This window comes from Hetaerina americana, unplaced genomic scaffold (assembly GCF_022747635.1).
Source record: "Hetaerina americana unplaced genomic scaffold, ioHetAmer1.1.p SCAF_38, whole genome shotgun sequence".
Taxonomy (NCBI): domain Eukaryota; kingdom Metazoa; phylum Arthropoda; class Insecta; order Odonata; family Calopterygidae; genus Hetaerina; species Hetaerina americana.
In genome coordinates, this window is record NW_027286963.1 from 1,235,635 (window position 1) to 1,260,695 (window position 25,061).

The window sequence follows — 25,061 nt, forward strand, 5'->3', positions numbered from 1 at the left end:
AAAAAAATGCAATGTCTCATTCTTTACCTCTGCATATGTACAACTTCCCGTAATTGAGCATTACTCTACCAGTTAAGGGTAGGTTTTTGATGAACCCTGGCACTACACATCACTGTGCACTCTTAAACCCTGACTAGCACGGCACAAAATACCCTTAAATCTCAAGCTGCGTATTGCAATAACTGATTAATTAGCTCTTCAATCATTCTAACACACTTGAAACACCAAACAATGTTACCAAAACTAATGTTTGCTTAATAGGTGAGGATAGAACTCACATAGTACCAAGCCCTATAACGGCTTTTGAAATTCGCTCATCTGCAAATGAATAAAGGGAGGCCAGTTCCATATTCCCTGTGCCATCTGTGGTTTCCAAGGGAGATATGGTACACGAAAAATCACTCGCAGTTTTGTTGAAGTTAACCTCATCCGGATTATCAATTCTTTTCCAAACTTTATCGCGATTCTCCAGATTTCTGCAATGTATTTTGTCTTCAATATTCTGTTGCTTCTCTGTCTAGACTATAATAAACCTTCTGGATATTAAAACAGAATAAACCGCGTGTAATTCGACATTCTAGACAGTTGCTCCAGTCTGACTCGACGAATTCTTGACGAATGTGGAATTTTCCATCCCGGATAATTGTGTTCTTCGAATTAAATCTGGATGTTTTCACTTACCTATCATGTCTGAATATTCCTCCTCCGCACTCTCGTCTCTCTGTAGTGTCGACAACATGTTATACCACCTCAAGCAGCAATTATCCCTTTCAGCACTCCTACACCAGATGATTTTGACCTCTGGTACGCAATGGAACAACACCAGGTTCCTCCTCTCTGATGAAGACACTCTCTATCGAGAACCGAGTGCTTCGAGTATGGGTACACTTTGGGGTCGTTCGTGAGGACCTTGAACTTTCGTAACGCAGATATCCCTAAGCTCCATTCGCGGCCAATGCCACCGCCGAATAAGAGAGAGAGGAGAGAGAGGATAGATCGGTGGACAAATGAGGCGCGATGCCGCGGCGTTGGTAGGGGTATTGGGGGGGAGAAGGGGGAAGTGGGAGGGGCAGGTGCATGATGGGATCGCCTGCGATCCGACCGGACGCCAGTGAATCCGGCCGTCGCGACGTCGGGTGTTGGATCCGCGCCCGGAGACGCCGGGCGGCGTGCTCATGACCACTCTCTTGTCACGGCGCCCTCGACGGAAATAAAGGGAGCGGAATTGCATTTGCAAGACGTCAATCTCACCGGAGCTAAATCCGCCTGGGAAGAAAGGTGGACGGACTGAGCGATATATAAAAAATATATCGATATTTTAATGTAAAAATATCGATTTCCTCCCCCCTTTGTAACTTCTATATCGATATTTTTTATCCATATTTTGTAAACGTGGCGGTCTAGTGGGCACAGTGTTTCGCCTAGACGACAATTACCAACGAACAGTTACAAACCAACAATTTCCAACCAACAATTACCAACCAACAATTACCAACCAACAAACATCAACCAACAATTACCAACCAACAAATACCAAACAACAATTACCAACTAAAAATACCAACAAACAAATACCATCCAACAATTACCTACCAACAATTACCAACCAACAATTATCAACAATCAAGTACCAACCAACAATTACAAGCCCAACCGGAATTAATCACGGAGCGAAGGTTAAATTAAAAATTAAATCTCTTACATTGATTGGAAGGACGTCTCCTTGGCGGTGATGTTGAAAATTTATTATTAACCCCATCGTTCTACGATAGGAGATCTCGTGTCAATTAAATTAGAGACATGAAGTGTAGAACAGATATATTTAAGATGTAATTTTCTCCACGAACGATAGGGGATCATAATATTGTTTGACCGTGGAAGGGTCATATTCGGGTCAAAATTAGTCTGTTGTGTATTCACCCCCTGCCACACACCCTGGCGGCGGCAGGGGGTGAATACAAATACTTTGCCACTACACACCCCGTGCCAGAAAAAATAAGATAACGTGAAGACATTACAGAGAAATATTAGGTTTCTTGTAGTAATACCGCGCATGACCTCTCCCGGGTGAAACAGATACGGGGAATATGTGGACAAGCTAACATAAGATTAAGGTTTATTGGAATAATTCTGGGTAAATGTGATGAAAAGATCAAAGGGAAATGTTATCTTTCTTTGGTTAGGCCTCATTTAGAATATGCTGCAAGTTTATGGGATCCTCACGAAGTTGGATTGATTGCCAAATTGAATCGCGTGCAGCCTAGGGGAGCTAGATTTATAAACTACCCGTATAACTACCCACATCGTACTCTGGTAGGAGACATCATGTCAATAAAATTTCAATATTAAGTGTACAACAGATACATTTAAGATTTAATTTTCTCCACGAACGATAGGGTACCATAATAACATTGTCCGAACGCGGTAGTCATGTTCGGGTAGAATTATTCTGATGTGTATCCACCCCCCTGCCACACACCCTGGCGGTGGTTTTCTGTGAATAAATAAACGGTGCATAATATATAACTTTCATGAAATAGTATTTCACGTGAGGCATTTCTAAAAAACGATAGAAACGCCACCGAAAATGAAAATTGCATTTCAATGAGTAGTATTGAGCTAAATCCCAAATACTCGATATCACTAGCCCACTGAATTTTCATACATCTATAGATATTTTTTGAGCGATTTATGTAATGACAAGTCACACTTGCTAGCTAGGGATATTATCAAGATTATAGCATTTATATATGTGTTTTTCGTCTAACTCCTGCGAGTTGTAGGCAAACTTCTTGTTTAAAAAGTACAGCGCCCTTTATTATTATTCATATTATTACGTATACTTTGCAATGGTGATTGCGCAAGACGCCATGTTGGAAGTGGATATAATTTCGTTATAAGTACAAGGGAAATGTTGAAATAACACAAGTCTCAAGCAGCTCCAACTTGCTTGTTTCAAATGAGATGTTGCACTTTGGCAAGGGAAGAAAAAGGATCTTATTTAAATCACCCGAACGTCTGGATGGAATACAAATGATGTTGCTTAAGACGCTGGAGCTATTCCCACGCCTCTCTCTCTCTCTCTCTCTCTCTCTCTCTTAGAGTCTTAGCATTACTAAATATGCACCCAGAGAGGCAAGTAGATGAGTGATACGGTGAAATACATTGCGTTTTCTTATAAGGAGACTCTCAAATCAAGAGGCAGGCGAGAGGATCTCGTCAAAAAGTAAGAAATGCACTCCCATATGATAAGAGTTATGCCATGTGGATTTTTTTCGGCATCGAAAATCCTAGTTTCTATGCACGCTCTGATATAGCTCCAGAGGAATTATGGTTAAATTACGGTGCTGAATTAAATGTAACTCTCACGAAAATATTATGGTTACATGTGCCTAATTATATTGTAGTTCAAACAATGTTACTACAAATTTTTTATTCAAATTATATCAGTTTATTTGTTGAAAAAACAGCAACGGAGAACGTAGTTCCGTTTCCGTGGAGGCAACACTGAGATACTGCTACCGAAAAAACCAATGATTGTATTATTTGCAGGATGACAATTGCAAAAAACATGATTGAAATAGCAAAAATTTAAAAATTTCTGTTCTTTAAACGCCATCTTGTATTTCGCGTTCATCCGGAATGCTATTATGAATGTTGTTTTTGTTGCCGTGGAAGCATGTCAGGAAAATTGTAAACAAATCAATTAAGGTATGGTTTGGGTGAAAACAACTCTAGTCCAATCACCATTTAGGAAACTAACTGTCGGGGAAAAGTTATCACACTAACGCTTCGTGACCTTGACACCCTCCGCGTGGTGGCCTTCGGGGCAAGATTTAGATACGTAAGACGTGTTTGTGTGTGCAATGACGCCATCCCTTTTTCCTTTGCATCAATACAACTCTTTTTAATAGGGTAGCTACTGCGCGTTGTCGTGATGGAGAATTTATTAATTCACCCTCGCGTGTCGCCAATTAACTCTTTTGACCACTTGTGCGAACGTAGAGCCAGCGGAGATGTGGCGGGTGAAGAGGCCTCGTGCCAAAAGGCCTTCACTTTGCCTACTCTTACGGGGGATCCAATTCCGCCCCTACTCTTCCCCTTGCCCCCCTTTTCCTTTGGCCAACCCCCCGACGTATGGGCTGAGTCACAGCTGCTGTCCGGATGGATTTCTCACCCACCTTCCGCCTACCACACACCCCCTACCTAGTCTAGTCTAGTCGTAAATGTTTTTGATTTCCATCGTTCCTCAGGATGCGTAAAGACTTCCTTAATGCGCGAGTATTCGCCTTGTCTTAGTGTCCCCAAAAAAATTAATTTTCTTATTTTTATATACGAGGGATGTCAAGAAAATAACTTACGTTTCGACCTAGCGTGGCGGTGGGTAGAGCTAGAGATACCATCTTGCTGTCCAAACGTTCTCACTCTAAGTATGTTTCCTGATGTAGTAGTGAGTAGACTGTAGTTCTTCTACTTTGTTCACTGCAAATGTGTGCAGCAATAGAAAATCCCGCGAGTTGCGATCTGTGCTTTGGTTTTTATAGCCAAAAAACTGACACAAGCCAATTGAAATTCATTTTGTCGAGTGTACAGAGACAGAGTAATGAGTGAAGACGGAGTGAGGCAGTGGTGTATTCAGTTTTATAATGGTCAGAGCACCAATGTTCGCGACGTAGACCGCTGTGTCCGCCCTAGCCTTGTGATATCGGTACTTACGGATGACTAGTTCTTTGACTTCATGGTCTTTTGTCCGTTCACTCTTAAACTAACACCACCACTAACGCACAAAACTGTCACTATTCACTTAGTCAGTGCAAAGAACAAATTTCCCAATGATGAATGTCAGCAGCTTTGAAGTTTATTGCCAGTAAAAACCTCATCACTAACTGCTATTACATTTGGCGGGATTTCCGATTGTATTGTTCATTTTGATTCGCTACTGTAAACAAACGACAATTGGCGCCAACTTCCAAACACTGCAGCTCGAGGCGTACTGCCCTAGTGTGTGTGTGTGCAAATACAGCAAGTATTCGGTTCCCCTCCCAATACTTCGCTCACTACACGCAAACAGAGGTTACATTCAGGACAACCTTGGTACCCCGCGTGTATTAGAAAATCGTAAATACTTCAAAGACCTATGTCTCGCTAAGATGAAAAACAATAGGATTGATATCTCTGGCGACAGTAGGAATATGATCATTCACGATTACAACCTATCTAGGGCGAATGCCAAGAAGGAATTCAGAAAAACATCGAACCAATTCAAAAGAAAAAAAAACTGGAAACTCAAACGAGAATTGAAAAGCACTTTGGTCTAATTTCAGGGATTTTGAGCGAAATAAGTCAACAGTTATTTCATTGAAAAACGATAAGGGACATAACTGTGACCAGAAATATCTGGTCACACAGCTAGAATGCTGGTAGTTACCGGAGTAGTCCAACGTTCTACCCACCGTCTCACCACGAATTGAGGATACGAGGTAGTGAAAATTACTGCCCATAATTTTTGGGGGGAAAAAAAAAGAAATATTTACCCGTGAAAACCTTGAAACTTGGAGACTAGTCTAATAAAAAAACATTGAAATTTATCTCTACCAAATGTTCGCCGGTGACTTTAAAGGCTGAACGAAGCATTGTAAATCAATCTAAAATAGAAAGTACGTATTTTCGCCGAGAAAACTTCAATTCGCCCGAGATTTTTATTTCCAGAGACAGGAAAATCTTGGCGAGCTTTTCCGCGCGGAATTTGAAAATAACTGATGCCGACGGCAATCAAACTTAGCAATTAACGGTGAGTGCACGTCAAATGGGACGCATTATCGGGCCGTCATTTTTATTTGATCGCCTGACTTGGCATTTCCCGCGCGGCGACATTACTCCGCGCCTTTTTAAGTGCCGTGTGGGACCACGAGGTAGTGCACTCGATGGCGGAGGGTGCTCGTCAGATTTTTTCGTAACAGGAACCTCCGATGTGCGAGGGGGTTGTTTCCTAGCACCATCACCCCACCAAAACTCTCTCACCCCGCCAAAACTCTCGTCGCCGCCCACGCCAGACGCAGACTGGGCTCCACAGATGATGAGTCAACACACCCTCCCCCACTCCCCCGTCCCACACACAGATACGCATGCGCGGTGAGGAAAGAAGGGGGAAAGGGATTTGGTGAGAAAGGGGAGGAATTCGAAGGGGAGAAAAAATAAAATAAAATGGCCGGCGTCTCACTCACCTCCCAAGGGATCGCACTCGTCCACTTTAATCATGTCTCCTTGCAAGGAACTCCTCTACTGCCACCTGTTAGGGATGAGTGTGGGGGGGGGGGGAGAGAAAGAAAAGGAAATTAGTTCAAGCTATATTTTCCCGCAAGAGTTTCGGTACATTGCACGTGGATCGCAAATGACTGACAGAAATCAACTAAAGTTCACTTCAATAAAATATAAATAAATGTCCTTTTATTATTATATACGAGGGTCATCCGGAAAGTAGTACCCGTTCGTGAAATAAAGACACAAAAGTAAATATTAACAAACATAAAAAATTTTATTTGAAAGAGGATACTTTAAACTACTTCTCAACATAATCTCCAAGCAAATTAAGGCATTTGTCATAACGTGTGACAAGTTTCTGTATTCCTGCTGCATAGTCCTTCGCCGCCAGCTCATTGAGATACGCGAGGGACCCATCTTGCACAAATTTTTGCATAATGCAGATGGTGTTTAACAATTTCATGAACAATTGTTCGAGAAACATTGGGAAAATGCTCACAGATGTCATCAATTGTGACGCGCCGATCGTTCCTCACGAATTCGTCAACTGAGCTCACCAGTTGGTCTGTAATGACAGACGGTCTCTCCGAACGCTCATCGTCGTGTGTGTTCCCCCTCCCCATGTTGAAGTTGCGACACCACCGCCGAACAGACGACTCGTCCATTACATTGTCTCCATACACCTCCTTTAATTGGCGATGAATATCACATGGGCGAACGTTTCTTGCATTGAGGAATTTAATCACTGCCCTCACTTCACAACTGGCGGCGTTCTCAATTTTTTAAACATTGTAAACAATCACAGAAACAACACAGGCAATGCTAGCGTCACGCAACTTGGCTCAGAGAAGGCAGACAAGCCACTGAAGCTATCTGACCTCGTCCAGCGGCTACTCGCGTCGTCAGCACTTCATGCGGCACGAACGGGTACTACTTTCCGGATGACCCTCGTATATACATTGTATATATGATTATATACATACATATATATTTATACCAGATATACATATATATACCACACACACACACACACACACACATATATATATATATATATATCTACCTTTATGAAGACGACGGTCGAGCCGTCGAAACGTCAAAACATCATATGTTACTGTCCTTTCTTTGTGTTTCTATGGTTAAAAACCTACATCTGCGTTTTTATGTATGTGTGTATATATATATATAAATATATATAAATACATATACATATAAATATAAATCATGTAGCACTCACGAGAGCAATATAGCATTTAGACCGCGCAATAGAACACAAAAATAACATAGATCACACGTTAGAGGACACTCAAATTTCAGAAATTCAATCTTTCGGCCTTCTGTGAAGCCTTCTTTAATTCAGACTATATATATATATATATATATATATATATATATATATATATATATATATATATATGAACTCGAAATATAATTGGCCAATTTATTAAATATGAATAAAAATTGGCTTATGTATTTAATTGTAAAACTGAAAATGATATAACCTAATTTAATTTTTTTAAATGTTTAAGTTAAAAAAATACACCTGATTGTATGAACTAAACTGATTAGTTCTTTAACTATTATGTTTCGTAAAACCTCTTCTCCCATGCATCGGGCCCTAGGCGACAGAAATACGGTGGTGAGTACGAAACTTCTGTTTGTAATTCGAGTTATTTCAATATTTATTTTTTGTTTCGGACATTTCAAGTTGAACCTTCTGTTTGGTAAAACAATCGAGGCTTCTTTAAGCGATAGGGCTCAGGAAAATTTTTCTCTCTCACTGAGCTTTTTCAAGCAGCAAGTTTTTCGCTTAAAAAGGTTTAGGAGGTGCTCTTTTCACTTTCAGGAAATAAGAAAACTGGGAAAACAGGATGGGGAACGGGATAAGAATAAAGAAATAATAATCATTAATTGATAAATCCTGGGAAAAATATCCTCATTTTCTTATATCATGTTTTAATGTAGAGTCAAACCTTCCTGGTGGCCTCTTAGCCATAATCGTCCGAGTACATCTGCGAAAGGGCTATTTTCAAATACGTCGTTGGCATGTGTACATTAAAGTATATGTAGAAACACGCAATCACAAGTGCATTGCGTTTAAATTTGGCAACGGTTGGACGGTGACTCAACCCTGCGAAACTGATTAAAGATTGTAAGAGAATAGTCAGTTTGTTGTAGGTCCTTGGAAAATCCATTACCATCTCCGTTATTCCGCCTTCCATTCGGATGACCAAATCAGTACCAATGTACGGCCATTCGTCAAAACTACAATGCCCGAAACAAACAATTGTGTTATCATATATATATATATATATACATATATAATATTGGGACGGCACAATAAAACACAAATAAAATAGTAATACTTAAAAGGGCACTCACATGGTAAATTGTTTGAGCTTTCGGCCTTCTTCAAGTAAGAGTTATTTCTGTTCTATTGTGCCGTCCAAATATTATACTGCTAGTGTGAGTGTTTCTATATCATCGATATATATATATATATATATATATATATATATATATATATATATATATATATATATATATATATATATATATATATATATATACATATACATATATATATACAATGTAAACCAAGATAGCGCTAGCGAACAAAAACATAGAGAAAGACACAATCCCGTATTTTCGGTGGCCAAACCACCTTTTTCAAGGGAGAGAAGGAACATCTTCCTCTCAGATTTTCCAATGTGTCTTTAAATTGAAGTATTACTTTTTTATCTCAGCTTAAGGCCAAAACTCAGTTTTATGACCGCCAATTAACTTCAAAGCCGAGCTTTAAATAGCTCAATCACTGATAAACAATGATTGATTGAACTCATTACAATTTTCACATTCAATAACGAGCGATCTTCTTTTTATCGTAATTATGTTAAAATCTGAAAATATTTTTTTTTGTTCAGGAACGCATCACACCAAGAACTTATAATTATTTTCATGAATAGTTTGAAAATGCAAAAAGTAGCACAGATTTAAGTATCTTCCTGGACATTTTTCGAGTCCGAAAAAATCGACATTGCGTTTGTGTGTGTTCGAAAATCGATAATTCTTTTCTCATTTACAGATGGCAGCACATGTTTCACTCAGAATCACGTAAGTTTTCAAATCATCCACTTCAATGAGGAGCGACAAGTATTAACTGACGAATTCTTTCTCTAGTTCTCGTGTCGTTTTCAAACGGTTATTGTGATCTATGTCGACAGCTGATCAGACGTTTTATATATTGTCAACCGTCACTTTAAGATTCGGCGATATTGATTTATTTTAAAATTAAATTAAAAATTTATTATATTTTTTTCGGAATTCAGTGTTCATTTTGCCTGACCAAATCTAATCACATTTGTACAAAGCATTTGAAAATCACATGTGCTGGCACACCATTCAGTGATAAAGGAACTGTCCACGTGCATAAACACGCGTAGGCCTGTAATACGATTTAAGGTCAGTAACAGCTGTACCAATACTCAGGCAAAGCCGGGCACGGTCGCTCGTTTGTTTATTATATCGCATTTGTCCGTAATCTCCAAGTTACAGTTAAATTCAAAATTAAATAGCGATTTGGTATTGACGAGATATCATATACCCTGGCATAAACGTGTTCCATTAACTAGAACACACACTCGCTTGGGGATCCAAATGAAAGGCCCTTTCATTTATTTAGTCTGACTTTTTAGAGTTTTCTCACTTTACCAATCCTTGCTCATCAAAATTCGAGTGACCATATAAAAAGGGATCGTGCGTATGGTTTGAAATCCCTTCTAGCCGCACACCCTAGTTGTTTTGTTGCCCTTTTGAAATGAAGAAGAAGAAAAGTTGGTAGTATTCATTAAGCGACTTGTGATCTTCTTTCAGCTAGCTTGGCAGGATTTGAGTCCTTCCTTTGCCACATTCACACGCAATGCACTTGTGTCTGTTTTGTATGTGTACTTATACCTTAATGTAAAGGTGCCAGGAAAGTCTTTGAAACAGGCTGTGTCAAGGATTCACTCTGAAGAAGAGAGTTAAGGAGCCACCAGGAAAGTTTGCCGAAACAACATAGCTCAAATTTCCACATGCATGTGGAAATTGCGGGGATGTTGTTTTAGTATACTTTCCAGGCATCAAACGTTTCCACCACGCAAAACTGTGTCCTGAGAGGGGATCGGGTAGGTACTGTGAGTAATTATCTGTCTTCCCAGCGAGAGGGTTCTGGTTTGAATTCGGGAGATGGCTTAATTCTTACAATGTATGTATATATGTATATATATATATATATATATATATATATATATATATATATATATATATATATATATATACATACATATATGTGTATGTATATATGTATGTATATACATATATGTGTGTATATATATGTGTTTATATGTATGTATATTTATGTATATATACATAAGTATAAATATTTGTATTTATATATATATATACATACATATATATATATATATATATATATATATATATATATATATATATATATATATATATATATATATATATGTATATATATATGTATATATATATATGTATGTATATATATATATATATATGTATATATATATATATATATATATATATATATATTTCGCGCCTTTAGTTATTAGATTAGGCTAATCCTTACGCCTCTTTCAAATTACCCACGTATCCTTAATGGAGCGAATAACCTTATCTGTCGGTCGTCTATCCTAATAATTTCTACCAATACTGTATCCTTATGAAACATTTAAGTTATTTAGGGCTGTTTTTTTAATGTCCTTTTCATCTATTCCAATCCACTTTTGCCATAATTTTCCCTCCGACAGGCAAAATTTCAAGTTCGCCTTTGAAACTGGTTGTGATTTGGATTTATTTCGACGAAATATGGAGTAAACATCTCTTGGACTTTTCTTTTTTTTCTTTGGGCGATTTCTCGTTGATGTCTACATCGGTTTGAGTTCAGCCTTCCCATGAGTCTCTTCTGCGACTTTTCCCTTTGGTCTCTGAGCAAACTCTTGTTGGAAAAAGTTCACGTTTTGTTCTCTATCTCTCTCTCTTAAGAGATGGAGAAATTTTAAAAATCTTGAGATGAGTGTAAGTCCTCTTGTCGCAGGACGACTGACTTAATGTTCCCCCCCCTTTCTCTCTCTCTCTCTCAAGTCGCTCCGTGCCGTCGGTTAGGGCGAGGATCCAAAAGATTACGAGGATCGCGTGGGAGGAAGGGGGTTCCCACTCCTCCCCTTTTGTCTCCCCCTCACCTCGAAAAAGAGTCTCTCCGCGATATCTGGCGAGGATTCGGGACCGGCCGCACGAAGTAGTTCGCCTCCACGCGACTTTTTCCCGCCCACCAATCACAACCTGGGCTGGACGGCATTGTCGTAAAATTAAATATGGAGGAATAGGCTGCCAGGCAGAATAAAAACATCGAACCTCTTTGGTGGAGCCCTATTTCCGCAAACAATGGACGATGGAAGAGTATTTTGTCCCCATGCCGTGTTCTTTCCAAAGCTTAAAGAGAATAAATATGGGGATCGAGATGGTGCGGGGGCTAGCGCACTGGCTTCCCACCCAGAGGGCCCGGGTTCAAATCCCGGCGGTGTTGAATATTTTTCAGAGGTATCTCGATCTCTGTTTGAGGTGCTTTGTGGAGGGCACTTTGAGTGAGTACGCCGTCCGTCGGATGGGACGTTAAACTGCGGACCCCTTGGCGCCTTTCGTAAAGAGTAGGCTAATGCCGACGCCGGGTTTCTCTCCGCCCTTCATCCTTTCCTATCCATCCCCTATGGCGCAAATGACCTCAGCTGTCGGTCGCCTCCCCTCAAAACTACTACTACGAGAATAAATATGGTACGTCGACCGCGAAACAACTCTCAGTTTATGGCAGGCAACAATAGGAACTGTTCCAGTCAAACAAGATGGCGGGACTTGCCGGAAAGACATTTCCTATACGTAATCATTTAAATTATGGAAATATGTGAAATTAAACTTTAAAAAATTTCAAAAAATTCCGTTTTTTTTGTTTCATTCATATAATTAGAACTGTTCCTCTACAAATTAAATCTTTACATTTACATCGTTATATTTTCTTACAGCTGCATCCATGGCAACTAATACCGAATTCAAAATAAAAAATATGGCGTATTTCACCCAGTATTAAGCCCGACGACGTGCGAAATTCACATATCAGGGTAGGGCGGCCAGTTCCTTTCCCTGTGCCTGTACCATCGGTTATGGTGGTTTCCCAGGAAGCTCTGGCATCTATATGGAACCCGGGACCCTACGGTCAGTAGTGCAACGCACTACCTTCTGGACTACCGCAACCCATATATATATGAGGGTCCCGGGTTCGATTCCCGGGCAAGACACTCTGGGCACCTGCAGCTCCACCCAAGCTATGTGATTTTTCGGGTTCCAGATCTTCCTGGGAAACCATAACCAGCACAGGGAAAGGAACTGCCCCCCCTACCCTGATGTGTGAATTTCACACGCCGTCGGGCTTAGTACTGGGTGTACTCTACCATCACCTACCAAACCGACCTTCGGGTTGATTACTGTGTTTATGGTCTGTATATATATATATATATATATATATATATATATATATATATATATATATATATATACATATACATACACCTTGGTCGTTTTGGATTGAGAATCTAAGCGGTTCTAAGCGTGGCGACAGAGAGTGGTTCAAATACTCGGGTCCATCGGTTTTGCCTGGCGACGAGGAGAAGCTGGAAGTCGATCAAGTCCCCCCTCCCATCCTCTGCTTCCTCTTTTCTTAATTTAAAAAATGAACTAACCCTCCGTTCCTTCGATGGCGCCCACCGTTTGACACTTGTTTTTCCTGCGTCCCCTCAAGCATTGAATAAACAGGAACGCCTTCGGCGTGCTTGATTGTCACGTGACAGGAGCTTCAGTCTATCTTCGTGTGACGTCGCTGGTTCTGGGCTCGTATCTCAACTTCCTTGATGCGAAATACGGTCACCGAACTCAACTCTGAGACGTTTTTTTAGTGTACTTGTGTTAAATTTACGGTATTTTTAAATCTGGGGATTAATTCCTCATAAACTTGAGTTTTTCATTGTATCGATCATGAGATCAATGCGATATGCATGGTATGAGAATCAGTGTAAATAAATCAATGATCACGATGTTTCCGGGTAAAAAAAAGACATGGCTGTATTTGGAGCATGATTGTCGAACTAGTAGGGACATAAGACGAAGTGTTTTTGTGTAAAGAAAAGAAGCTTTCACACGAAGATAAGAATTAATGACAGGGAGGATGATTAAGGATGTTAAGAGAAGGCTCGTTAAATTTTTTATACGATGCGTGATTTTTTTACAACGCGGGAACATGGTCGCTCAAGAAAAACGATAGGCGTAGAAGATTGGAGTATTTTGAAATTTGTGTGCGGAGAAATATGAAAAAGGAACATGTATTATGGACGGAAAGGAAAGCAAATGAAGAAATACCAGGCAATGTTGTTATAAGTATTAAATCGAGTCTATACTTTCTATGTACTTCGGTATTTTTAATGCAGTAATCGTTCGGAAGGAACTAAAAATCCACTTCAAAAAATTCGCCACCAGGCTTTTTTAAAGATAAATTCTACTTTACATAGTGTTATCGCCAATTTTGCATGGCATTTCGGCCATCTGCTAAATCTTCTCTATCTTCATTACTAGGATTATATAATAAAAAACAATTGCGTTGTCGGTAAATAATTTTACTTTACAATAAATCGCTTTGTTAATGTTGTAACGGTGATGACGGAATAATATGGGTCCGAAAACATTACCCTGAGGAACACCCAAAGTGACTTTTACTGAATTAGAGTTGACATCATCCATGACTCCTCTTCGTACCCGGCCTTTCCAAAAGATTTAATTCAACCCAGTATATTTTTATCTATGCCATATTCTTCTAGCTTTGCGAGTATTTTACTATGAGGTACTTTGTCGAAGGGTTTCTGAAAATCTAGAAAAACCGCGTCCACTGGAGCATTGCTCCCTCCCGAATTAAGAATACCATGAACAAAAAGGGAAGCAAGTTGTGTCTCGCAGGAACAACCCTTTCGGTTAACCTTGCTAACTTTATTTATTTATTTATTTATTTAACGCCAAAAACAGCACTAAGGCCTTTACATTGGGTTATATAAAAATAATAAATAATAAACTAAGCATACATGATAACAACAAATATTAAAATAATCTCATAAATAACAATGGTGATTAATAAAAAAAACAAAAAACAACATATTAGAGGGGGTATCAGAAAAGGCTTTGCAGTTGGCTGTTGAAGCTTGTGCGGGAATCAAAGAGGTCAAAAGAAGAAGTATTAGAGAGGGAATTGAAGAGGGAATGTAAACGGTAAAAAAGGGATCTTTGCGAAAGTGAGAGTCGGAATTTGGGCTGGTGTAAAGTTTGTGCATTGCGGGTCGTACGGGCTGGAATGCGGAGGGCAAAGAAAGATAGGAGATCAATGCATCTGAAAGAGCCATTCATGATGCAGTGAAGAAATTTGAAATCGGATGTCAATCGGCGGTGGGTGGGGTGTAATAATCCAAGTGAAAGTAATATCTCTCTACGTGAGGAGAGTCTGAGGGTAGGTATGCGATGTCGTACTATGGCTAAAAAGAAATTGAGTGGACGGTTGAGTAGTTTAAGTGTGGTAGGGGAAGCAGTTGACCAAATAGGTGAGCAATGTTCTAGGATGGGTTGCACACACCCAATGAAAACGGATTTTAAAGCACGCGGTTCGGAGACCTCGTTTAGCCGGTATAGGGTTTCAACAACCGCCATAGGCTTGTTTACAATTGTTTTAATATGGTCCTGGAAAGTTAACTTGTGGTCAAAAGTGACGCCTAAATCGGAGTGGGAAATGACAGAGGGAATAGGTTGATTATTTAACGTATAAGTGGAGGTTATATTGTTCGTCTTCAGCGAGAAGGACATCGCAGCGGATTTCCCAGGATTCACGCGCAACCTCCATTTATCGCACCATGTTTCGACCGCTTGAAGAGCGGTTTGTAAATCCAGGGAATCAGCCGCGGTGTCAACTCTTTTAAATATTTTACAATCGTCGGCATAGAGGAGAGCACCACAGCTAGAGGGGAGATTCTTTTCTGCAATTAATCCTGAATATCGAGGTGTCTCGCTATCGAAATGGCGATTGTATGTTCCATTAATTTGCATGATATGAATGCGGGTGAAATGGGTCTGTAATTGCTCGGTTCCTCCCTGTCTGTATTTTTAAATATAGGTGTTACTTTAGCCGTTTTCCAAACACTGGGAGCCTTTTGATCTACCAAGGACGTATATATACTGGGTGGTATTACATCCTGTTTCACACGCTTTTATTCATTTAATTATATTTGGGCATTTAATTATATTTTGGGCATGGGATGGTGGGCGCGCGATTACTGAACTATCGTAGGCATTCGGTGAGGCATTAGTGAACACGCTTTGAGAGAAGGAATTTGATAAGTTGACTTTTACCAAACTGCTGGTTACTCTTTCTTCTCTATCGACTTTGAGTGAAATAACTGTTGATTTATTTCCCCGAGCAACCCTGCAATACATGTAGGACTGAAAATGCTATTGAATTCTCGTTTGAATTTCCATAATTTTTCTCCTTTTGAGTTCGCTAGATGATTTTCCGAATTATTTCTTGGCATTCGCCCTAGGTTGCTTGTGATCGTGAATGATCACATTCCGATTGTCGTCGGAGATATCATTCTGTGTTATTTTCATCTTGGCGTGAAAAACCGATTAACATCTTAAGGATTGTCTATATGTACCATCTAAGTTTTTTGTTATCCTTTATAAATATACTTCAAATGAACATTTTTACTGCTGAGCGTGTGATATCAAGAAAGTCATACACTGTGCCTGAAATACACAATGATCACCTAAATTCAAAGAAACTGCCGCTGATTTAGTTTTAATTTTATTTATCATTCCGCGAGCCACCACTAAGGTGTGTGGCAGGGGATGATTTCACACCAGACTACCCTTAACCCAAAACACCTTTTCCTATTATCGTGGTCAGATATATGTTATATTATTCTCATCACTCGCTGTTCGTGGAAAAAATGACATTTGAAATCAAGCTTTTGAATACTTAATATCTCGAATTTTATGGACATGAACTCTCCTACCGTAGTGCAATGGGGCTGATGAAACATTTTCAACATCACTGCTAAAGAGACGTCCTTCCAATTTATGCAAGAGATTTAATACATAATCATTTTATAATTTCCAGCCCTGCTCCTCTTATAATTTTGGATACGCTACTAAGTTTATCATGAAAACGTTTTACAAATCTAGCTCCTCTACGCTGCACGCGATCCGATTCTGCAAATTAATCCAACTTCGTGAGGTTCCCATATACTTGCAGAATATTCAAAATGAGGCCTAACCAACGACAAAAACATTTCTCTTTTAATTTTTAATCACATTTACCCAGTACTCTTCTAATAAATCCCAATTTTGTGTTAGCTTGTCCACATATTCCCCGTATCTGTTTCACCCGGGAGAGAGATCGTGAGTGAGGGTAACGCCTAGGTATTCAATTGAGCCTAAAAATTCCATTTCGGTGTTCCCAGTGCAGTAGGCGTACTGGTGGGAATTGCCCTTTTTCCAAAAATTCATCACTACGCACTTTTTTAAGTGTAAGTCTAATTGCCAAGTGTCTCACCAGCATTGTATAACATTAAGGTCGTCTAAATAAGCTGCTGTGTCCTCAGGATCACGGATATCACGGTAAACCACTGCATCGTCGGTAAAAAGGCGTATCCTCCTATTAACATCTACATAATACCCCCCAAGCCGCCGCAAGGGCGTGTGGCGGGGGGGGGGGAGAACTACGCGGTTAAGGTCGTGCCTCGAACCAGGTAATCGAAACAGAATCATCCGTAGATTCACATAACAATGCGACAATTTCAAAGTGTGCAAACCTTTTTGTCTTGACCGAGATTCGAACTCAGATCCCTCGACTTATGGGCGATTGCTGTGGCCAGTTAAGTTAACAAGGCATCCACTTTGCTAATTTCTCACATTCGCAACGGCAACCTCGGATTATTTGCATAAAAAACAGTGATTTACTGGGAAATGTGATCACCGTCAGATTGCATGTTATTCTGGATTAATTTAGAATACGAGATATCGGAGTTGTGTAAGGAATGGTGGTTAGAATTGAAAAAAAACAGAAAATGTAGTAGCACTAAATTATTGGAGTAGAAAAAAAGTTAAACATGGCTAAAACTATAAAAATAGATGAAATAAAAAGATAATTACCTCAGAACATTCCAATCACTTAACCATAACACTGTAATCAATACTTGGGTTGGGTACACTCTTAAATAGAAATTTGCGACTCGAAGAAGTTATTTTTTTGCTTAAAACGTTGTAGTAACCTATGATTAAATAGTACAAAGAGTCTTATTCCGTTCCAGGTGGACTAAATTTTGAATACGTGTTATCTGTCAAGAGATCCATGCGAGAAAGCCTTTATTTCGGAATTGGATGAGGTTCAAGAAATTCTGCTACGAGGTTTCTTAAAATTTTCTGCGAGAATAGAGTAAGCGCGACGGGTATGTTGGCAGGAAACTTGTTGGGAGCCTGGAGTTGGGATTGTTGGGAAAGTATCTGTATGAATCAGTATTAATGTTAGGTAATCTAGCGGTTAAGGTAGGTTTTTGGATATACAACACTACCAAATAGATATTTTGTGACTCCCAAGAAAACACAATCCTGCACCCTAGTCTGCATCTCTTCCTCCCTTCATCCCATCCAACATCCCTATCCTGTTCCTTCCCTTTCCTCGTTTGCTTAACATTCTCCCCTCTATTACAGTCTTCAACATCCCACTGCCGGTCAATACCCCCTTCATCCATTTTTCCTGCCTCCATAGTATTTCTCCCAACAAACCCCTCTCTTCGCCCTCCATACCTAGTTTTGCTGATGACCATGCTCCAGTTTGTCAGTCAGCTAAGAGGTGTCAAGCATTGCTGAGTGAATTGGTAACAGTCTGACGGATATAGGATGAAAATCAATATTAATAAAACAAAGGTTATGCCATTTACTAGAAATAAAAAGGCTAAGCTAAACATTAAAATATGAGGGCAAAAACTAGATTTTCCATCCATTCCATTTTTCCTGTCCCCTTAGGATTTCTCTCAACAAACCTCTCTCTTCGCCCACCATACCTAGTACTTTCTCATTTGTTTTCCTTTCGGTCCATTTTACCTTCTCCATCCTTCACTACACGCACATCTCTCAAAAGACTCCATTCTACGTCTATTCTCCTGCTTCAATGACCACGTTTCCGCACCGTACAGAGCTACGCTCCAATTCAAAGTTTTTACGAGTCTTTCCTTAACATCCTTACTCAACGTCCCTATCATCAACTCCCTCCTCCTTGTGAAAGCCTCTTTGCCTAGCGCAATTCTTCTCCTTAGGTCCCTACTACTTTGACCGTGTTGGTCCAAAACACTACCGAGATATTACTATCCGAGATATTACTGGTGAGAAATTACTATTGCCAAATTGACACATTATTTCATCCTTGGTATCCCAATTACCCTGGCCCCGACGCGGCGAGCCGGGGTCTTCTCTTATCCCGATCGAATCCACGAGGCGAACGGGGAAGGGGAGAGGGGCTCGCCGCCATCCCTCGCACCCACCCCCGGGAGCTGCGCCCTTATTTTTAACACGCCTCCCGGTAGCGAGGGTCGCCTTCTCCCACCACCCCCCCCACCCCCCCTTCCTCCCCCCACCTTTAAGCCCCTTGAGAGGGAGGAATGGGATAGGACGGGAGGGAAAGGGAATCCTTCAGGGGCGGAGGATAATTTATTCCCCCTTTCCGCCTCCCCCCCTTCCACGCTGTTACCCCACCCTCGCACCCCAGCCAGACGCCCACACACTTCTCCCCCTCTTCATCTTTGGCGCCCGCCAAAAACGCAACAATATCATATGCAGAGGACCCAAGGCAGCTGTGGTGTTCTAAATTGAATGCCGCATTTCGATGTCAATGTTTTATCTCAGAAAGTGTCCATGAATCGAATTTGCGACGAGAATGAGATGGAAAGAAGTTCGACTGACATTAAGGGTAGAATATCTCAAGCTAAGAAGGCGTTCTTGTTGCAGAAGAAGTGACTTCTTAGCTCAAAGAACACGTCTGAGCTTGTAAACAAGGAAGCAGGTCGTCAAAACGTTTGTGTGGGGCGTGGCACTCTACGGCTCAGAAACGTGTAACTTTGGAAAATTTGACCAGAGAAGAGTTGAAGTCATCTCTGAAACATGGTGGTGAAGAGGAGAATGCTAAAGAAAAAATGGACTGAGTGAGGAACCAGGAAGTATATAGAATAGCAGAAGAGGAAAATACAATTCAGGGAGAACTTCATCGGAAATGGAGAAGAACGTGGAAGGGGATTTGTAGGCGGTTATTGGATGGATTCAGTGGACTTGATTCAGTCCGGGAGGTTAAAATGATTGGAGCACCCAGATAGACGCCATCTCGCGGGTTCTCACCTCTTTGCTAGCGGTGGCTTTCCGGGTGTATAAATAAATAAAAAGTGAACATAAGTGTACATATTTAAATTTTTATAATAAAATACTTTTTTTATGGTCCATCACAGGTTGAAAAAAAAAACCCCTCGTATCATGTGACAGATAGAAATTTCCCGGGACCGAATATGTTTTTTCACGAAGGAATTGAAAAGATAATACGATTTCCTTGTTATCATCCTAAAATACCAATATGTTGTCACAAGTATGCGACATAGTATTCCTTCCCTGGCTCCTTCGCGTCTCCCAAGTGACCAAAGTCACAATGTTGGAAGTAAGCGACATAGTATTCCTTCCCTGGCTCCTAAAGTTGGGTATAAAAAGCCCTGGTCGCGTGGTGGACCGCTAATGACAAGGAATCGAGCTGGGACAAGAATAGGAGGCCGCAGTATTCCGCTGAGAAACCAAATCATGCCAAATAAATGACATCAAATAAATCCATGGTCCCAAAAAAACAATGGCACTGTTTAAAGCTATGAATGAAGCAAACAGAATAAAAGTCCAGCATGTCTGGACGAATGGTACACTCGATAAAGTAGTCAGTTGGTTATCTGGCAGTGACCGGTAGGTCGCGAGGTTTCGGCTGTGTTGCACTTGTCACGACAGCGTGTCCTCTTGCTGACTTTACGGCGAATTTATTTATTGCACAACACAACATACATACATACATGTATTGCACATACACGGGCAATTACCCATTGAAATATAAGAATACTATATATATATAAAAAGAAAAATAAATTTCTTCACAATTACAAATTGTATCTCAAACATCGCTTAAACTGCATAGCATTCATAGCAAAGAAATCAATTTCAGGAGGAAGTTCATTTCCTTCCCTCAGAATTCTAGCTATTGGGCTGTGGTACATATAGTTGCGTCTATAAAATTCTCTGTGAAATAATAACTTGCTTCTGATACCATAAGAAGGCGTTTGTAATGAGACTAATTCCAAAAGTTCAGGACTGGACACGCTATTATTCAACAATTTGTGTAGGAACATCATATCTGCCATGATGCGCCGGGAAGATAAAACTGAGATCCCCAGGTCCCTGTATGCATCCGGGTACGAAATATTGTACATGTCAACACCAAGTTTGCGCATGCATAGCCTGATAAAGCGTCTTTGAACCTTTTCAAGCCTATTAATATGACACTCATAAAATGGTGACCACACAATGCAGCCATATTCCAAAATTGGTAACACAAGCATGGTGAATAGTGATTTGATGCAAGTTACATCAAAAATATCTCTGGTGAATCGGGTGATGAACCCCAACATTTTATTAGCTCTTTTAACAGTAGTATCGATATGTTTGTCAAAAGTCATTGAGTGAGTAAATATTATGCCCAGATCCTTGATCTCGATAGTTCGGCCGAGAGGTGTATTCATGATGCAATACTTGAATAAAACAGGAGAATTATTTCTATAGAATGACATACAGCTACACTTTTTGATATTGAGTTCCAAGAAATTGTAAGAACACCAGTTTGTTAATTGATTTATGCTATTTTGCAATACATGGCAATCAGTTAAGGATTTAATTTTTAAGTATAGTTTTAAATCATCCGCAAATATGAGAAACTGTACATGATGGATTGCACTTACAATGCCATTTATGAATATATTAAACAGAAATGGACCCAAATGTGATCCCTGAGGAACTCCAGAAGTGACATTAAATGTGTTTGAAAGGTGTGATTTTATTTTTACAACCTGCTTCCTCTCATGAAGGTAGCAATCAAACCATTTTAACAATCTACCAGAGATACCATAAGCATAGAGTTTACTAATAAGATGATTAATACTAACTGTATCAAAGGCCTTGCTAAAATCCATGTATATGGCATCGACTTGCAAACCAACATTAAATGCCTTTATAACATAATTCTGAAAGGAAATCAAATTAGTGGTGGTGGATCGACCAGCATAAAAACCATGTTGCTCATTCAGAATAACAGATTTAAAGATAGGACTAACATGGTTCAGAACAAGACGCTCAAATACTTTAGCGATGCATGATTGTATAGAAATAGGTCTATAATTCATTACATCTTCTTTGACACCTGATTTAAAAATAGGAACTACATGACTGAATTTTAGTATACCAGGAAAGATACCCTGACACAAGGAAAAATTGAATAAAAAGGTGAGGAGTTCGACAAGGATATCACAGCAATAACGTAAAACAGACGGTGAAATACCATCTGGTCCAGGGCCCTTGTTCACATCGAGTGCATTAAGTATATCAAACACCTCTTGTGACGTCAGAGTAATTGAAGGTAAGATTGAGGTAGGGCAGTCAAAAGAGTATGAAGGTGTAGTGTGAGACAAGGGTTTATAAACTCCAGCAAAATAGTTGGCAAATAAATTAACAATTTTCTTGGTGCTGTTTCCCTCAGTTGTCAAAAAATGCATATTAGCTGGAAGGCTGTTAGACTTTCTTACAGAGTTTACATAGTTCCAAAAAAACTTAATATTGTGTGGAATAGATTTTTGCACCTTCATTATATAATTATAATGACACTTTTTGATCTCTCTCTTGCAAACGCTTCTGACATAGCTAAATTCCAAGTAAGCACCGCGAGATTTAGATATCTTATATTGTTTATGTAATTTCCTTTTAGTATCCACCATTCTAATGATCTCTGGGGTAAACCAAGCTGGATAAATACGATGATTCAACTTCTTCATTGGAGTCCATTGTAAAATGAGCTCGTTTAATTGTTCAATAAACCGGCGAAAACTCTCATCCACAATAAATCCCAGCTTACCCCACATAAATCATTGTATAAACTCTCAATATCACAGTTCCTAAGGTTTAACATTTCAGGCGAAGGTGCCAGACATTCATAATCACTAGAAACATTCAAAGTATAACATAAAGCTGGATGATAACACTCGATTGGGAATAAAACATCTACAGGCTCGCAAACTTCGTGTTCCTCGGACGATGAGAAAACGAGATCGAGAAGGTCATTATTGGAGTTGAATATTTTGTTTATCTGCTTCAGCTGTAGGAACATACAAAGGTCACTTAAAACCTGAGCAGGAGGTTGCACCACACTATTAGAGGAGAAAGAATTATCATCCCAATTCGCGCCCGGCAGGTTAAAATCACCAAATATGACCATTAAAGATGAATTAAAATGTACACTCGCGATCTCTTCCACTGACTCACTGAAGGCTAAGTACACATCACAAGATGATTTTGGGGGAAAGTATGCTACACCAACCAAAACAAAGGATTTACCAATGCTGATTTTTACAAAAACATGTTCCACATTTTTAACATAAGACGAAACTCGAGATGACGGAAATATTTTCCTCACTGCTATTAACACTCCCCGCCACATTTCTTATTGCTGGTGTTCGCATCACGATCCATCCTAAAAATGGAGTAAGTTGGCAACCCAAGTTCTTCGTCAGAAATATCACAACACAAATTTGTTTCAGTGAATACAAGAACATCGTGATCAAGATTATACACTCCTAGTTGTAATTCTTTAAACTTAGAACGGATTCCTCTCACATTTTGGTAGTAGCACGATAATTGCCCCTTATTTAGTTTTTTCGCTGTGCCTTACTAACAATTTTTGGAACATCATTAAAATATTTAATCACTAGATCTTTTTCACCTTTCTCAATTCTTGCAATCATTTCATCTTTTAATTTCTTGTAGTACTGCCGTTCCATGTAGGTGCGATCCTTTGCGATGGATAGGTCATTGGTAGATTGTGACGAAATGTTTGCTTTAAGGAAGTCGAAAAAGAAATCGGACGCGTCAGGCTTATGAGCAAAAATTACCTTCAAGGGTCTCTTGCCTTTGATCAACTTGGGGTTTCCCAGTCTAATAACACGAGACACTTTGTAAGACTTGGTGGACACTTCCTTGATAATCTCCTTGACCTTATCCAAGTCAATATTGCTGTTTACATCCGTGTCAGGTGACTCCTCGACACCGAACAGTATAACGTTTCTGGCCCTAATTTTCCTATCATTGATTTCTGAAACGATTGACTCCATTGCAACCGGCTCGCCGAGGCTTGCTGATGATTGCGAATGTCTCTGTTTCAGATCTTCAATTTCCTTCTTTAGTTCCATCACCAAATTTTTTAGTTCACCCACCATCGCGATGCTTAACTCAGCCACGTTGGCAGCTGACTTTGGGTTGCACTGAGAACAAAACCAATCGGCGTCAGAGTCCGCAATGAGTACCTTAAAGGTGTTGTCTCTCAGATTCGAGCACTTTTTGTGTACTTTAGTGCAGCACTTACTGCAAATAATATGCTGTGCATTCAATTCAACTCGCTTCAGACACGTAGCACAATTTTCACTGTCAGCCATGTTGAGAAAAAAAAATTAGGGCCTTGCCCGTGTTACAGTGCCTGTGACAGCGTTCGCCGCTCCCGCATTCCTCGTCGGAACTCCATTGGACGAGGGCTCTGCCCAGGTTACGAGTTTCGTGACCGCGTCCACCCTGCCTTTACCTCGCCCCAGGCAATGTTCCGTCCTGCTAATGTTGTCCGTTCCCGCGTATAATACATGATTGTTTTGGTAAGACTCGACGTATTTAATCTGACTTTCCCCAATACCCTTTGTGTCGCATTCGAAGCGCCCCTTGCGACAATGGTAATACTTCTTACAACTCTTCCTTCTGTAAACAATATGGCCACTTGGATCTTTTTTTGCTGTCGTTAATTGTTTGCGTTTTTTTTATATCCTTAGTTAATTATCGTATTATCATCCCCTAGCCAATAACGTCGTACTAATGGCGCGTTTTTCCATATAGCTGATTAGTGTTTAACTCAACACGAAACCTGTTCAATGGACGACGGTCGAGTGTGGTCTGACTCTTAATTTATCTGAAGCATATTCGAGCGTAATGTAGGTACCTAGTAAGTACAATAATATTCACTCTCTACGGTAAACCTACGATGGAGATTTTAATTCAACGTTCAAGTAGAAATATTCCCTAAAACATTCACCTGTGATTACATGAGAATGAATGTACATGATAATGAATGGTGTATCGGCACCCCCTGCCATACCTTTTGTTTCTTCAATGGTAAATAACTTCAATGGTCCAACGCGACGTTTAAATCACTAAAACATTAGCCAGAATCCACTTGAGGGATGGGGGTTTCTAACACCCCCTGCCATACATTCCTCCATGAAGGATCACGCAGATTTGGATGTTAATTCTAAACAAATAGACACAAGAGATATTAA

At 39.9% G+C, this 25,061-nt stretch overlaps 1 protein-coding gene across 2 annotated transcripts in view; it reads right to left on the reverse strand.

The window, feature by feature from the left end:
* Positions 1 to 25,061, reverse strand: part of LOC139691566 (uncharacterized) — a 144,875-nt gene that overhangs the window by 100,451 nt on the left and 19,363 nt on the right. The window contains exon 2 of one of the 2 annotated variants that reach the window (XM_071589442.1): positions 6,225 to 6,289. In XM_071589442.1, coding sequence (XP_071445543.1) covers positions 6,225 to 6,258 — 34 coding nt within the window. In that variant the 5' untranslated portion in view covers positions 6,259 to 6,289. Of the gene's footprint in view, positions 1 to 681; positions 1,049 to 6,224; positions 6,290 to 25,061 lie in introns of those variants that run through there. The other variant, XM_071589441.1, reaches the window with a different exon arrangement.